General features: G+C 33.8%; 2 protein-coding genes, 1 long non-coding RNA gene and 1 other non-coding gene across 7 annotated transcripts in view; 2 read left to right on the top strand and 2 right to left on the bottom strand.

The window, feature by feature from the left end:
- Positions 1–1,387: 1,387 nt before the first annotated feature.
- LOC103499982 (uncharacterized) lies at positions 1,388–3,566 on the bottom strand. Its single transcript, XM_008463165.3, has one exon. It carries the CDS (start codon positions 3,425–3,427, stop codon positions 1,484–1,486), a length of 1,944 nt encoding a protein of 647 aa, XP_008461387.2. The 5' UTR covers positions 3,428–3,566; the 3' UTR covers positions 1,388–1,483.
- Positions 3,567–3,714: 148 nt separating this feature from the next.
- Positions 3,715–3,787, top strand: TRNAA-UGC (transfer RNA alanine (anticodon UGC)). Its single transcript has one exon. It is a non-coding gene; the product is annotated as a tRNA-Ala (tRNA).
- Positions 3,788–4,797: 1,010 nt separating this feature from the next.
- On the bottom strand, positions 4,798–7,346 carry LOC103499984 (tRNA:m(4)X modification enzyme TRM13). 4 transcript variants are annotated; one of them, XM_017047158.2, is made up of 10 exons: positions 7,149–7,346; positions 6,984–7,049; positions 6,541–6,867; positions 6,206–6,458; positions 6,012–6,069; positions 5,772–5,858; positions 5,546–5,680; positions 5,295–5,433; positions 5,018–5,179; positions 4,798–4,870 (listed from the first exon to the last, which is right to left on the bottom strand). In XM_017047158.2, exons 1-10 carry the CDS (start codon positions 7,220–7,222, stop codon positions 4,858–4,860), a joined length of 1,314 nt encoding a protein of 437 aa, XP_016902647.2. In that variant the 5' UTR covers positions 7,223–7,346; the 3' UTR covers positions 4,798–4,857. The 4 variants fall into 4 exon arrangements, with proteins under 4 accessions (XP_016902647.2, XP_050943844.1, XP_008461388.2 ...); XM_051087887.1 differs by having other exon boundaries at positions 4,798–4,857; XM_008463166.3 differs by having other exon boundaries at positions 4,798–5,179.
- Positions 7,347–9,140: 1,794 nt separating this feature from the next.
- Positions 9,141–14,777, top strand: part of LOC103499985 (uncharacterized) — a 47,444-nt gene continuing 41,807 nt past the window's right edge. The window contains exons 1-7 of the long non-coding RNA XR_007822583.1: positions 9,141–9,378; positions 9,458–9,528; positions 9,634–9,923; positions 10,013–10,097; positions 10,188–11,054; positions 11,486–11,713; positions 11,824–11,967. This is a non-coding gene — a long non-coding RNA (uncharacterized LOC103499985). The remainder of the gene's footprint in view (positions 9,379–9,457; positions 9,529–9,633; positions 9,924–10,012; positions 10,098–10,187; positions 11,055–11,485; positions 11,714–11,823; positions 11,968–14,777) is intronic.

Genomic DNA, 14,777 nt, shown 5'->3' with positions numbered 1-14,777 from the left:
AACAGTTATTTACTTTATAATTAACCAAAGGTATGTCTGATTATCTCATGCTGTTTTTTTTCAAAAAAATACCGGCTAATGAAGTAAAAAACAATAGAAAAAAGTGCAAGATAAAAAGACAGGTGAACATAAAAAAGGTAAAACTAAAGGTCAATCACCATCCTAATTGGTGTGCTTGATCAACTTCCAAACCTCATAGCACTAGTCAAGAGTTTGGAGATGTCGATGCAAGTGTTGGTGACACGGAAAGGCATAAGCGAGGAAACCAAGATGGGAGCATTTGGAGTGAAAACATATATTATTGTTGAGAGTTGAGTTTAAGGCACACCTACAAATTAATAATTCAATTCAATTCATATTTAAACCAAAATAAGAAAACTCTAACCTTTGGACTAAAACGAGAACTTGGGGTTATGTGAAAAATTAATGGATTATGAGTTTTAGGTTATTACAACCTTAGTTGCATGTTCTATCCCAATTTAGGCAGTGTTTAATTGTTTATCTACAAGTGTAATTTGTCAATGATTATTTGAAAAGTTGCTTGTTTGATTATGTTTACTGTCGTTTAGGATTTATGGTGTGAAACCGAGTCGTGGATTGACCATCCATTGACGAAGCTCTGAGAGCACATCAAAGCAAGGTTAAGAAGGGGTCTCGAAGTAGCCATTTGGAAGAGTAGGTGAGACCATAGAGGATGTTTCTGTCATCAAATGAATGATGAACGACAATAACAATCTCACATGATGCCCCCAAGGTTGGAGATTGTTGAGAGGAAGATGGATTATATTACATGTGGCAACGAAGGAAGCAATGTGAGAGAGAGATGGGGGAGCCACGTGGGTTGGCTTTATCGGGTAAGTGAAGTTCGACGATGTGTGTTTAAAGTCATGAAATCGACAAAATAAAGTTGGATGAGAAGAGAGAATATGAAAGGAGTGAAAAAGAGGAGGAAAATAAGAGAGAGGCAAAGGAAAATAAATAAAATTTTCAAAGTCATCGCCTTGTCACCATTTAATCCATTAACCATATATCTCGATGCTATATTACTTTATAGGCATGATGATTAAAAATGGTTAATTGTAGTTTAATGGGAATCATGACCAAGATTTCATGAACTAATTATTACAATTTTAATCGATATTCATAGTTTTCCAAAATTTTTATCGACATACCTATTTCAAATTTTTATCACAAATCATGACTTATAAAATACGATCTTATAACCATAACATGAAAAGCTAGAGACAAGAGACTCATTAAAACAAACTTCAACTTTTTTAATACAAGTAGAAGTGAGGACTAGAAAATTTTGAACCAAACATTAAGATTACAAACATATTCATATGTGATAAGCAAAGCTTCAAGTTTGTTTAGTGAAACAGTGTAATTCAACCAAAATTCAATTGTATAGAATGCACCTTTTTTATTTTAAAGTTCAACGAAATCTTAAAAAAAAAAAAACATTTATTGGCAAACATAAACATCAATCAAACGTTATCCAAAGCGGTTCATCAAAATTTCCTTTCAACTTCTCACCAACCACCTCATCTTTCAAGCTCAAACCAGAAAGTGCCACCTCACTCCCATAATACCAAGTGGGAGTCCCATTTTCATATCCATTCCACGTCAGCCTCCTTAACCCGGTCCCATCCAATCTCACCACAAACAGATCGCCATATGGCTGAAACTGATTGGGCCACGACACCGGCTCTGCTGTCACCCCACTCAAATTCGCTGTAAATAAAAGCCATTTACCGTCTCTACTAAAACACACGTGGTTAATCCTCTCCCTGTCCACCTCACTAGACCCTTCCGGTCCAGCCACGTATACTCTCCTCAACCCCGAACCGTCCGGTCTTATGACGTATATACTAAATGCTTCGGTGTTCTTTGGATTATGCATATTTGAAGAAAATACTATGAGATCTCCCCTCGGCGACCAGTTAGGCATTGTATCAATCCACGCTCCATCCGTCAACCGTCGTAATTCCCCCTCAAACTCGCCCTTCACGGCGTCGACGATGTAAAGATTCTTGTGTCCTGATCGCCCAGACCGGAAGACCAGAAACTTACCGTCCGGTGAGCACGCCGGAAAGGCATTGTTTCCGGTATAGTCTTTTGTAAGAATCTTTACTTCACTGGAAACTTCATCGCTATCACCATCTTTGAGATCATCAGAGTTGATCGTGATCCGAGCGATTTGGACCGTTGCTGTTACCGCCCCGAAAATGGGTCCTAACGAAGTGTAAATCACGTTTTTCTCCGTTGGGCTCCACGAATTGTAAAAGGCGGTTCGATCTTTTAAAACGGTTCGACATTTTGAGCCGTCAAATTTAACGATTTGTAATCCATTGAAATTGGGATTAAAGGCGATTAAATCGCCGTCAGGTGACGGCGTTGGGAACGAACCGTTTATTCTGATCATTTGGAGTTCTTTAATTGGGGAAATTACCGGACTGAGATATGGAATCAATTCGCTTTGAGTTGACTCGCCGCGAAATCGGTGGTATCCGATGAAATTGGAATCCGGTGAGACAAACGGGTTGTAATGATGGAAATCGGGATTCAATTTCTGGGTAATTGGGATGAATTCTTCCAATTCAGAATCGAAAATCTCGATGTGTCGGAATTTACTGTCGGCTCTTCGTGTAGCGACGACAACTAGTCTGCTGTCGTTCATGGCAGCCGGAGTAAAGCAATGAAGACCCGCCGGAGTGACCCGGATTGGAACTGGGGAATCAGAGGACATAGAGGAATCAAGATTTTCAGGAATCTCCACTTTAAAAATGCTCCACCACCCATCCTCGGCCTTCCGGTGGAAGAAGACCGTGGAGTCGCCGGACCACGATGGCCATCCACCCCGACTGGCAACCACAACCCGCCGATCCGGGTCAGAAGATTTAAACACAACAATTTCTAGGTTCAGCTCATGAAATTCGCCGCCCCAAGAACGAGAGCCATAAGAAGCAACCGCCACAAACTTCCCACTTCCGGAAACCGCTGGACTGAAATCGACGGACCCGAGAGGAGTCAGCCGGGTAATCGAATCGTCGCCGTCCAACGGAGTGGAATACAGAGCAGCCCAGCTGGTGAAGGGCTTGTGGGGATTTTCATGAGCAGAGATGAAAAGGAGTCGGCCATTTCTAACGATGGGTCGGTCATGAAAGCAGCTTCCGGGGGCGGAAGCAAGCAATTTAGGGGAAGAATTAGGGGAATCAGAGAGGTAAATTCGAGAAGAGCCGGAGCGTTCAGAGATGAAGACAACGGAAAGTTGGTTATTGAGGAATTGGGCGTTGAAATTGACAGAGATTCCGTCGGTGAGACGGCGTTCGACGGTGGGGGAATTGAGTGCAACAGAGAAGATATCGAAGCCGTATTGGTTGAGGCCGATGGTGGTGAAGAGGACGGCGCCGGTGGGGTTATCCATTGTTGAGTGAAGCGGCGAAAGTGAAGAAGAGTGAGAGAGTGATGGAGAAAGGAGAGATTTTTGGGGTTAAATTAATAATTGTGGAATGGGAATTGGAAGAATTGAATCTTACGTAAGAGATGAGAAAATTGATTTGGATTTATGCTATTTTCGTTGAAAAAAATCGTATAAAAATCTTTCTTGGTTGACAAGGCGAAACATTGGAGTGAGGAACTTGAATACGAACTGTAAAAAACATAGTCATAAGGAGAGAAAATTATAATCGAATAATTGCAATAACAAGCATCGGGGATGTAGCTCAAATGGTAGAGCGCTCGCTTTGCATGCGAGAGGTACAGGGTTCGATACCCTGCATCTCCATGTCATTTTTATTCAACTCACACAGTTTTATATTCTCAATACATCAATCGTAAGACTTTCTATTAGATTTTTGTAACCCAATATAGAAAGTTAATAGGTCCGTTAAAAGAACTAAATTTGTAATCTAATTTAAAAAATTCATTTTGTCAGGATATTATTTACTATGTTATTTTAAACTTTTAATAATCATGAAATAGACTATTGAATTTTTGGATGGTTGATCATATCAATAGGTAAAGAAAATCACAAAAGTTTGTAACTCATTATGGATATAAGCTTGTCATAAAAAAAGGTCTAAGTGTACTATCAACTAGGATTAACAAATTAAAATGCAAATTAAAATGCATGCAGTCTAATTTGGTTTATGTTAAATTGCAACTGAACTAGATCGAATCGAATCCTTTTATTTATAAAAAGGATTATTATATATAAATATAATTAGATTGAGTATGAATGTAATCGACTTTTAGACTTCAATGTCTTGTACTTAATCACCGTACGAATTAATTTAATCTATGTTTGCAACTTTATAGGACTTTTATTTATGTATAATATTCATAACAGATTTCGATTCTAATATTTATGCATAAACAATTCGATTTCGGTTCGATTTTATTTATGCTTAAGTAGTTTTGTTTCAATTTGATACAGATGAGTGGTCCGATTTGGTTTCACATGAGATTTTTTTTTTCTTTTTTTCTTGCATTTTGCAGAATCTTACTATCAACTAATAATTTTTAACATTCACTAACGATTTAAAAGAATAATTGAAAGATATCAAAATGCAAAGTATTAAATTACAACATTTTAAAGAATAGAAAAAAAAATACCATACACATAAGTATAAAACACATGAAAACATAATGAAACAAAATTTGGCATGACCGTACTCAAAAAAACCAAGCAGGAAAATTTTGTCATATACTATTTTCAAATTTCAGAACTAACTGTTTACCTAATTTAAAGTTTCAAATTGAGATGTCACAATCTGAAAACAATAATCAAACACATTTTAAGAAAAAAAGATTGCGCTCTTTCTTCATCACATCCTTGATTCTCAATGCTTGTTTCTAAACAACCAAACTGTTGAAGAGTTAATACTAACCCACTTATTCTCACAATAAACCATAAATAAAAATTTAAATTGCAGCATATAATTACGTAGCACAAATATTTCTGCATTTAGCAATTAGTAAATGGTTTTCAGGGGAAATGGTAGATGGAACATACTTAACAAGCTGTGTTTCCAATCCACATTCCTTCAGCCACATTAGTCTTCCCATATCAATAATCTCCTTGCACATAAATCCCAGGACTGCCCTTTCCACTGGATTCATACTTTTTACAATTTCGTCTACTGTGCACCCAATCATCCCATCGCTTTCATTTTCACTGCAACGATATGGGAGTTGAGCAGAAGTTATGTAAAATGGTTATCATCCATCACAACATTATAATATGAACAGTAAAAGTAATGCTTTTGTATGGATCACGTGATAATGGCTACCTAGATTGAAGAAATGTTTTTGAGTCCGTAACATCTGAAATATCTTCACTGTGATTAGCATCCACTGCCCAACTAGTGAACCATGTGATAGCAAGAAATTCTTCTTTTGTGATTCCCAGTTCTAATAAATATCTCTTATCTGTAGAGCAGATCATCTTTAGCTAACTACTGATTACTGCTTCCGTCTAAAGTAAAGGAAAAAGATACCTCATTTGAGGCATATATTCGCAAGATGTAAAGGGATTGCTTACTTGTGTAATGCTTCCATTGACAAAGGTGATGGCAACATGTCGCTATTGCCAAACCTTTCAATTTTGACTTATCTCTGCACTGTTCGGTATCAGCCTGATTGGGTTGTTTGGTAAGGCAACATCTGAGAGCCAAATCTATGAAATAAAATAAGGAATAGGAGTTAAAACAGCTTTATTTCGGTAACAACTATAGTTTACAATAAATTGATTACTACGATTTAACAACCTGTTGCAGGCCCACAGAGATGTTTACCAATGGCTAAGTAAGGATTATGCCTCAGAGATTCGACGGCATTCAAGTTTAGATCCTCAACTGTAAGAATGAATATAACCGTACTTGTGTTATCAAGATCAAGAATCAGATGGAATTAACACAATAATGCAGGTATACGATTATCATGCACTTCTTTCTAGATTAAGAGACGGTTTTCAGAAAGCCAAAAAACAAAATTTGAGAAGACCTTACTGTCGATTCTCAAACGCTCTAAAATCAAGCTCTCTTTCTGTCGCAGTGATCGATCAGCCTAGGGATTGCATTGGCATAACAAAACACACAAAACAAAGGATATAAATCCAAATGAAGTTTAGCAATGGCAAAATTTAACCAATCAAATTGCTAAAAATCTAGACGTACATAAGGGCGAAATCTTGAATTTTAACCTTCAGTTTGTATGATTTCCGCTCAACCAGAAACACCCTCTTGATACCATAACAATCTGCAAGCATTTGAGTTAGGTAGCCTCTTCCTGCTCCAAACTCAACCACGGCGGGGACGACATTAGCATCATTGCCATATGATCGGTTGCCCTCACGTTGTTGACCTCCATCATAATTCCTCAGCACTCCAAATTCGTCCAAGTTTCCGAGAATTGAAGCCTGCTGCAGAACGTGTTTCTCTTGAAATGGAATTTTCCTACTCAAAAGAAAACAGAGGACATTCTAGAAAACCCATTAAATCCCATGAAAGCCATTAATTGCCAACAACAACTAAATACCTATCTATTTCCCCTTTAATCCACATATTGCAAGCTTCCTTTATCTGATAAGAGTCTTGAATATCCTTGCATATCAGATCATGAAGAGCTCTAATCTTTCCAAGAAGGCGATGAAATTGATCTCCAGACATACCATAAACAATATTCCTCTTCATTTCAGAGGAAATACTATCTGACAAACCCGAATCCGGTCCATTTGCCGACATCGAATCCTCCTCCCCAGCATTGATGCCCTTTTGATAAAAGGGTTGGCCAGCCAATGATTGAGTTTGTTTCAATAATGGACACCTCTTTACATGCCCTTGAAGATTTTCTCGAAGCACAGAGCTAGAGAAGTGAATATAGAGAACATAATAGGCTAAGAATTATTACCAAACTGGAAACTACATATCAGAGTTACGAACACTAACTACAGAGATGAGAAAGAAAGTTATTAAACTTACTGAGACGGGTCTACAGGGCATGGAACCATGTCTCCATCAGCTCTGGAGCTATGATTGCCACAAAATCTTCAAAAAAAAAAAAAAATCGAAAATGAAAGAAAAATTATAAGAGAAGCCAGCGATTGAAATAGGCATTAAATTTCAGAGAAATAAAGGTGGTGGTACTTGGAATCGTTAATTGGAGCAACTGCACAGAATCTGTTCTTCTTTGGAAGCCAAAACTGACAACGGGAAGCCATTTCAAAACCCTAATTCTTGGTTCAATGTCAATGTCTTCGAGCTCGAAATGTACCCTAAAACCCTAAAACCCCACAAAGAAGATGCCCATTGTTTGGATAACCGAAAATTTTCATTCCCATACGGAATATGGATTGCTTTGAACGGGACAAGTGTACTCTTATATCCAATCTTCTAGGAAATCTTTTTTTCATATATTTTCCTCAACATTTCCAATTTTATCATATTAAATTTAGCCTTAAACTTAGATTTTTCAATTACTTAACTTAGAATTTTCTATTTGATTATTTATGGAGTTCGTATTTTATCATATTAAGATGGCATAAAAGAGTCATTTTAATACTCATCGATTCAAAATAAAATATATAAAACTTGGTTTAAACTTATGTTCAATTGATAAATAAGATCCCTCATCGAATAAAAATGTCAAAATTTAAAAAATATATATAAGAAAATTTAAATTCACGTGTCAACCTTTTCTTGTCAAGATTTTAAGTCGAAAGTTGATGCTTAATTGTCATACAATATAATTATTATTTTTACCTTCATGAAAGTTAATAGCAAATATAACTTGGTATTGATTGAAAGAGACGACTAGCCTCTTTAGCAAAAATTTTATCGTTAAAACCATCTTTTATGCAAAATTTAATATAAACAATAATGACCATGTTTAAGAAAACTAATCAATCACTTTTAATATTAGTTCGTAAAGTCAAGCGTATAAACACGATGGTTTGTTAAGAGTGAGGACAAATAAGATGGATATCGTGCTTAAATTTCACTTATCAAATCTAGGTTTAATGATGGATTTTTTTTATAAAGATGGAGAATCATAAATATTGAATATACGTCTATTTGTAAATAATTACATTTTGTTGTATTTGTAAATAAAGCAACTAGTTACAATAATTTCTCTTTTAGATGTGCTCTTTATATTATTAAAATTAATTTTGAAAGAGTAAAAAAATATTTACATTTAATTTTAAAAACGATAATTTTAACAAATGGAAAATCAAAACAAATGATCTCTCGAAATTATGTTATTTTATATGTCAAAAAGGTAACAAACATTAATAAAAATAACAATCTTTTAATAATGCACAATCTTTTATTAACAAAATGCAACTTTTTTTTTGTTTAATATAAAGTCTGTCACGGTTAGTAATCATTTGTCTCCAATATAACAAACACAATTGAAAAATTCATATTAGAATTGAATTAGTAACTTCGTATAATATATAGTTGATTAGCTTAGAAAATTTCATGTTTTCACTTATTGCTCTATGCTATGCCTAATAATTTATCTCATAGTTACAGCTTTTAACACTGGTCTCTTTTTCCAAAAGCACTTTTTTTAGAAAAATCCCACTTCCTCACACACACAATTTCTTAGGCTATAGTAATTATACAAATACATATTTTTATTCACAAACCCAAAACAAAAAATTACACACGTTCCAGTGGCTTTCTTATTCTTCTTATAAAAGTTTCTAACTTCTCTCGAACCTCTCTTGCTTCGTCTTCCTCATTTCTCTCTTCTCTTATTTTACTTCCTGCAGACCTAAAAGTTGACTTCTATAAATCATCTCATCCTCATGCTAAAGCTATTATCAAGAACGCCGTCGACGAGATCGTCTCTTGTAACCCTGACATTGCCGTCGGATTCATTAGAAACATTTAAATAAATATTTCAAATGTCTAAATAGTAGGAAATGTTATCAATTTTATGTTTGATCAATAACATTTCCTACTGTTTAGAAATAATAGATCTATAATTTGCTAATCCCGAAGCCCATTGACATGTTGGCTTAGCCCATAATTTTCAAAATTCAAAATTCACGCTTTTAACGGTAGCATTTCCCTAGGATCATCATATTTAAGGCTCCTCCACTTGTCAACTTCATAGAATCGCTTCATTTCTTCTGGCATCGTCAAAATTTTGTTTAGATTGAAGAAATTTTGTTTAGGGTTTTCTCGTCGGCCATCCCAGAGTCAAAATTTCTTCAATGAAAACAAAAATTTGATCTCCATTTCGCCATGGATTTCCATACTTCGTCAAGGAGAGAGTTCCGAATAAGATTTCGGCCAATATCACTAATGTCGCCATGGCCGACGCTCTTGCTGCTCGATCTTCAACCCCTGAGTCATCTTCTTCCCTGTAGAGTGTTCATCTTTTGATTTTGGATTGTTTTTTCAATATATGTTTTCTGATTTTGAATTATTTGCTCTTCGTATAGGCTAAAGGAATCGAGGAGTTTTTGTACGGTGATAGAGCCTGAATCGTTTTTTGATTCTGTACTTTAATCGTGTAATTTTAGTGATTTTGAAGTGTATAATATGATTCTACTAAATAAGATTTTTCTAGGGTTTTCGAAAGTTAATTTAGATATTTCCTTATTCGCTCTTGGTATAGGTTGAAGGAATCAAGGAGTTTTTGCACCTTGACAGATCTGGAATAGCTGAATCGCCGATAGAGGTTATTTCCTCGGGAATTCCACGAATTGCATCGAGAACTTCGAAAAGAAGAAAGGCCCCTCAAAGATGAAGCAATTACTACTCGATCACATTGAGAACTTCAAAAAGAAAAAAGGCCCTCTATAATGAGGCAAATCACGCCTAAGTGCAGCTTGAGTTTAGGGGGAGATCTGAAAATGGAACCAATTACTGTCCACATATCGTTCAATGATATGCCCAACAGTTCAGGTTTGCATTTGTTGACTTCCTTATGCTTTTTCCTTTGTATCTTGATCTGTTTAGTTGAAAATTTTGACGATTGATAAAAATTGGTGCAGAAACTCGTGAAGGAAAGTATGGAATTAGAAAATGAAACCAATTATTGTTCATATGTCTATTGGTGTGACAGGTCTAACAGTTCAGGTTCGCATCTTGTGATTGTCTTGTTCTTTTTTGTTTTGCATAACAATATGTTTAGTTGAGAAGTTTGATGAATGATAACAATTGGTGCAGAATCCGTGAAGGAAAATAGCATCAACTTCCTCTTTAGTACAGCTAAGTTCGGACCAAACCCACCTTCAAATTTTCCCCCATAGCTCCAGACTCCAAAATTTCACAGGAAGAAGAAGACACAGTAGGAGTACCAGCAGAGAAAACATGACCATTCCCCTCTTGAGATGGAACAAGAGAACCCCCATTCTTATCTCTTCCATCATGGCTTTTTCTGTGCTTAATCACAAAAACCTCCTTCTTCACAGGGTACTCACTTCTTTCTTCTTTCCTCTCACCATTTTCCTCCCCTGTTTTGTTGCAGTTCTTAAGTTGCACATCAGTGGTAGGAGGCTGACAAATTGGAATGATGGGTTTGGTGCAACCGTTAGAAGAGGTGGGATCTGGAGGTGAAGGTACAGAGGTGGAAGAAATTCAAGGTAAAGTCTTCTTATTTTTGCTCAAACAAGCACCCATTAGAGATATTGAGAAGACCCAACAATGGAAATTCTCTAAAGAAGTAGGAAGAAAGAAGAGGTTGGTGAGTTTTTGAGATACTTTAATTTCGATTTATCTTTTGGCTTCCTTGCATTTTTGTATTATGGATTATGGTGAAATTTTGAGTTTCTGCTTTTTTTTTTTTTTTTTTTCTTTTTTGTCCTTTTTTTGTCCAATTACTGTCATGTTGTTCGATGATATGCCTAACAGATCAGGTTTGCATTTGTTGATTTCCTTGTTCTTTTTTGTTTTGTATATAGATCTGTTTAGTTGAAATTTTTTATTATTGATAGCAATTGGTGCAGAACTCAGTGAAGGAAAGTAAGGAATTAGAAAATGAACCCAATAAAAGACCTCACCATTGTAAAAGACCTCACCAGCTTTCCCTCTCAGGTTTTTCTATTCTTTTTCTTTAATATTTTAGAATTTTGCATGTGTGATTTCTGAATATATTATTGGTTATTTTCTTTATCATTTCTTTTGATTTTGGAGAGCGTCCCTGGTAATTTTGATGTGATTTAAGGAAAATAATGGTTGTCCACGAATCAATATTTCTATATTATCTTAACTCTACCTTAATTGAAGACATGTATGTCTTCTAGTTTCACTTTAGTTGTGTCTTCCTTTCTTATTTTTTTTTAATTCTAAATCTTACTCATTTGGTTACGGTGATTGAATGATCATTATTTTATTTATTTCTTGTTGGAGACTATAGGTTTTATTTTATTTTTTGGCCTTTGTTATTTGCACCTATACAGGGGTTTGAAAAGTTCAATCCCTCCCCTCTTTTATATGATATTCTTTTAGTTTTGGCTGTTTTCTAGTTGATCATTAATTGGTGTGGAACCCGTGAAGGAAAATACAGAATTGGAAACTGAGTTTAGGTTTCAGTCTAGGAAAACCGATGAATCAGGTAGCAAATTAGATGGAGATCAATCGAGTGTGTATGTTGATGATGGAGAGAAGAATAAGATGGAGTCTGAAGCTACTCTCAAAGGAGAAACCAGAAATGGTTCTTGATGATCTATTAAAATCTAGTTACTGCAAAGAAGGTTGATGATTCTAATTTGTAGAGGGTATTAATAATCGTCAATAATTTTTCTCCATATGTGCATGAGCAATATTTAACTGATATGTTTGTCCGTTTTTTACATTCATGCAGCACCACATGCTAATTTGGATGTGAAATACTTCTCTGAAATGAAAAGTAAATAAAGCTTCCAAAAGGAAGATTCTGTGAAGACTTTTGCCGAGGAAATCAAAGATTGCCATTGTAAAAAAACCTCGCACCTGCTTTCCCTCTCAGGTTTTTCCATTCTTTTTCTTTAATATTTTGGAATTTTGCTTGTGTGATTTTCTCCATATATTATTGCCTTTTTCCTTTAGTGTTATTTTTTGAGTGTCCTTGGTAATTTTAAGGTGATATAAGAAAAATTGGTTGTCCGGGAATCAATTTTTCTATATTACCTTAACTCTACCTTAATTGAAGACATGTATGTCTTCTAGTTTCACTTTAGTTGTGTCTTCCTTTCTTATTTTTTTTTAATTCTAAATCTTACTCATTTGGTTACGGTGATTGAATGATCATTATTATATTTATTTCTTGTTGGAGACTATAGGTTTTATTTTATTTTTTGGCCTTTGTTATTTGCACCTATACAGGGGTTTGAAAAGTTCAATCCCTCCCCTCTTTTATATGATATTCTTTTAGTTTTGGCTGTTTTCTAGTTGATCATTTATTGGACTGTTCAAATAATTTTTACTTCTTCTAGATGTTATATTCATTTTTCTCACTGTTTTTGTTTTTTATTGAACCATTGTGTGGCAGTCTTTATTTATTGGTTATCTTTTGTTTCACTTTTGTTTTTTCATATTTTCTTAGTTTCTTTTAACGAATTTGACTAAATATGAATTGTTTTCATGGTCTTCCATACTCTCAATTTTTGTAGTTCCATTGTTCTATTCTATATTGTTTTCTTTTGGTCATTTCTTGTTTGCAATGTCTTTTTGACGAGACATTTTTAATGTAGATTTATATTGCATTTTGTATTATGGATTATTTATACTTTTGAACTGCTTCTCTTTTTTTGTTCTCCTTTATGTGGACATTTTTTTCTTTTTGGTATTCTCTGTTTTCTCTTTTCTTTCTTTCTTTATTTTTTATTTACTTAACTGGTCCTACTTTTTTTGTTTTCTTTATTTTGTGGAATTTTTTTCTTCTAATGTAGTTGTGTCCCATTAAATTTATTTTGGTGATTTAACAATCCATAATGTTCTTTTTCATTTTTATGTTGTATTTTCTCTGGTTCTTTGTCCTGCAATGTCCATTTATGGGACATCTTTAATTTAGTTCTTTTAGCTTCTTGCATTTTATTTTATGGATTGTTTTGAAATTTTGAGTTTCTTCTTTTTCTGGTGTATTGTTGTTGTGACATTTCTAATTTAGATTTATTATCTTTTAGCTTGTTTTGCATTTTGTATTGTGGATTGTTTTTTGGAATTTTGAGTTTCTTCATTCTTTGGTTCTTTGTTGTGCGATGGTTTCTTATGAGACATTTTGAATTTATATTTATTATTCTTTAGCTTCCTTGTATTAAAGGATTGTTTTGATATTTTGAGTTTCTGTTTTTTCCTATTTTTTGTATCATGTTGTCTCCCTTTATGAGATTCTTTAATTTAGGTTTATTATTTTTTAACTTGCTTGTGAATGTATGGATTGTTCTGAAATTTTGAGTTTTTTTTTTCTTTTTTTTTCTTTGGTCATTTGTTGTGCGTTGTCTCTTTATTCCATTTTTAATTTAGGTTTATTTTTGTGCTTTTCTTTCTCTTTTTTGTGAAATGTCTTTTTATGAGACATTTTAAATTTAAATTTGTTATCCTTTAGTTTGCATTTTGCATCATGATTGTATTATTGATTGTTTTGAAACTTTGAGTTTCTATTTTTTATCCTTTGTTGTGTGATGACTTTTTATAAGACGTTTTTAGTTTAGATTTTATTATGTTGTAGTTTGTTTGCATTAGGAATTATGGATTGTTTTTTGAAATTTTGAGTTTCTTCTTTTTCTTTTTTGGTCTTTTGTTGTGCGATGTTTTTTTATGAGATATTTTTAATTTTGATTTACTATCTTTTAGCTTCCTTGCATTATATCTAGAATTATAGATTATTATGAAATTTTGAGTCTCTTCTTTCTTTTTTGTCACTTGTCATTGTGCGATGTCTCTTTATGAAACGTTTTTTAATTTAGGTTTATTGTTTTTTTTGCTTCCTTGAATTTTGTATTATGAATTATGGATTGTTTGGAAATTTTGACTTTCTTTTTTTTCTTTTTCTGGTCATTTGTTATGTCATGTCTTTTTACGAGACATTTATAATTTAAATTTATTCTTTTAGCTTGCATTTTGTGTTATGGGATTCCTTTGAAATTCTGAGTTTTTGTTTGTCCTTTGTTGTGCGATTACTTTTTATGAGTCATTTTTAGTTTAGATATTTTTAGCTTGTTGAATTTTGTATTATGGATTATTTTGTGAAATTTTGAGTTTCTTTCTTTTTCTTTCTTTGGTTCTTTGTTGTTGTGTGATGTTTTTTGATTAGACATTTTCAATTTAGATTATTTATTACCTTTTTAAGCTTGCTTCAATGGTGGACTGTGTGTTGTTTTGAAAATTTGAGTTTATGCTCTTTTCTCTTCTTTTGGTCTTTGTTGTGCAATGTCTCTTTATGAGACATTTTAGTTTAGATTGTTTTGTGAAATTTTGAGTTTCTTTCTTTTTCTTTCTTTGGTCCTTTGTTGTGTGATGTTTTTTGATTAGACTTTTTTACTTTATATTATTTATTATCTTTTTAAGCTTGCTTGGATGATGGATTGTGTATTCTTTACTTTATATTATTTATTATCTTTTTAAGCTTGCTTGGATGATGGATTGTGTATTCTTTTGAGAATTTGAGTTTCTGTTCTTTTCTCTCTTTTTGGTGTTTGTTGTGCGATGATGGATTGTGTATATCTAGTATTATAGATTATTATGAAATTTTGAGTTTCTTCTTTCTTTTTTGTCACTTGTCATTGTGATGTCTCTTTATGAAACATTTTTTAATTTAGGTTTATTGTTTTTTTGCTT

This window comes from Cucumis melo, chromosome 1 (assembly GCF_025177605.1).
Source record: "Cucumis melo cultivar AY chromosome 1, USDA_Cmelo_AY_1.0, whole genome shotgun sequence".
NCBI classification, from domain to species: domain Eukaryota; kingdom Viridiplantae; phylum Streptophyta; class Magnoliopsida; order Cucurbitales; family Cucurbitaceae; genus Cucumis; species Cucumis melo.
This window is presented reverse-complemented; position numbering and strand designations above follow the sequence as displayed.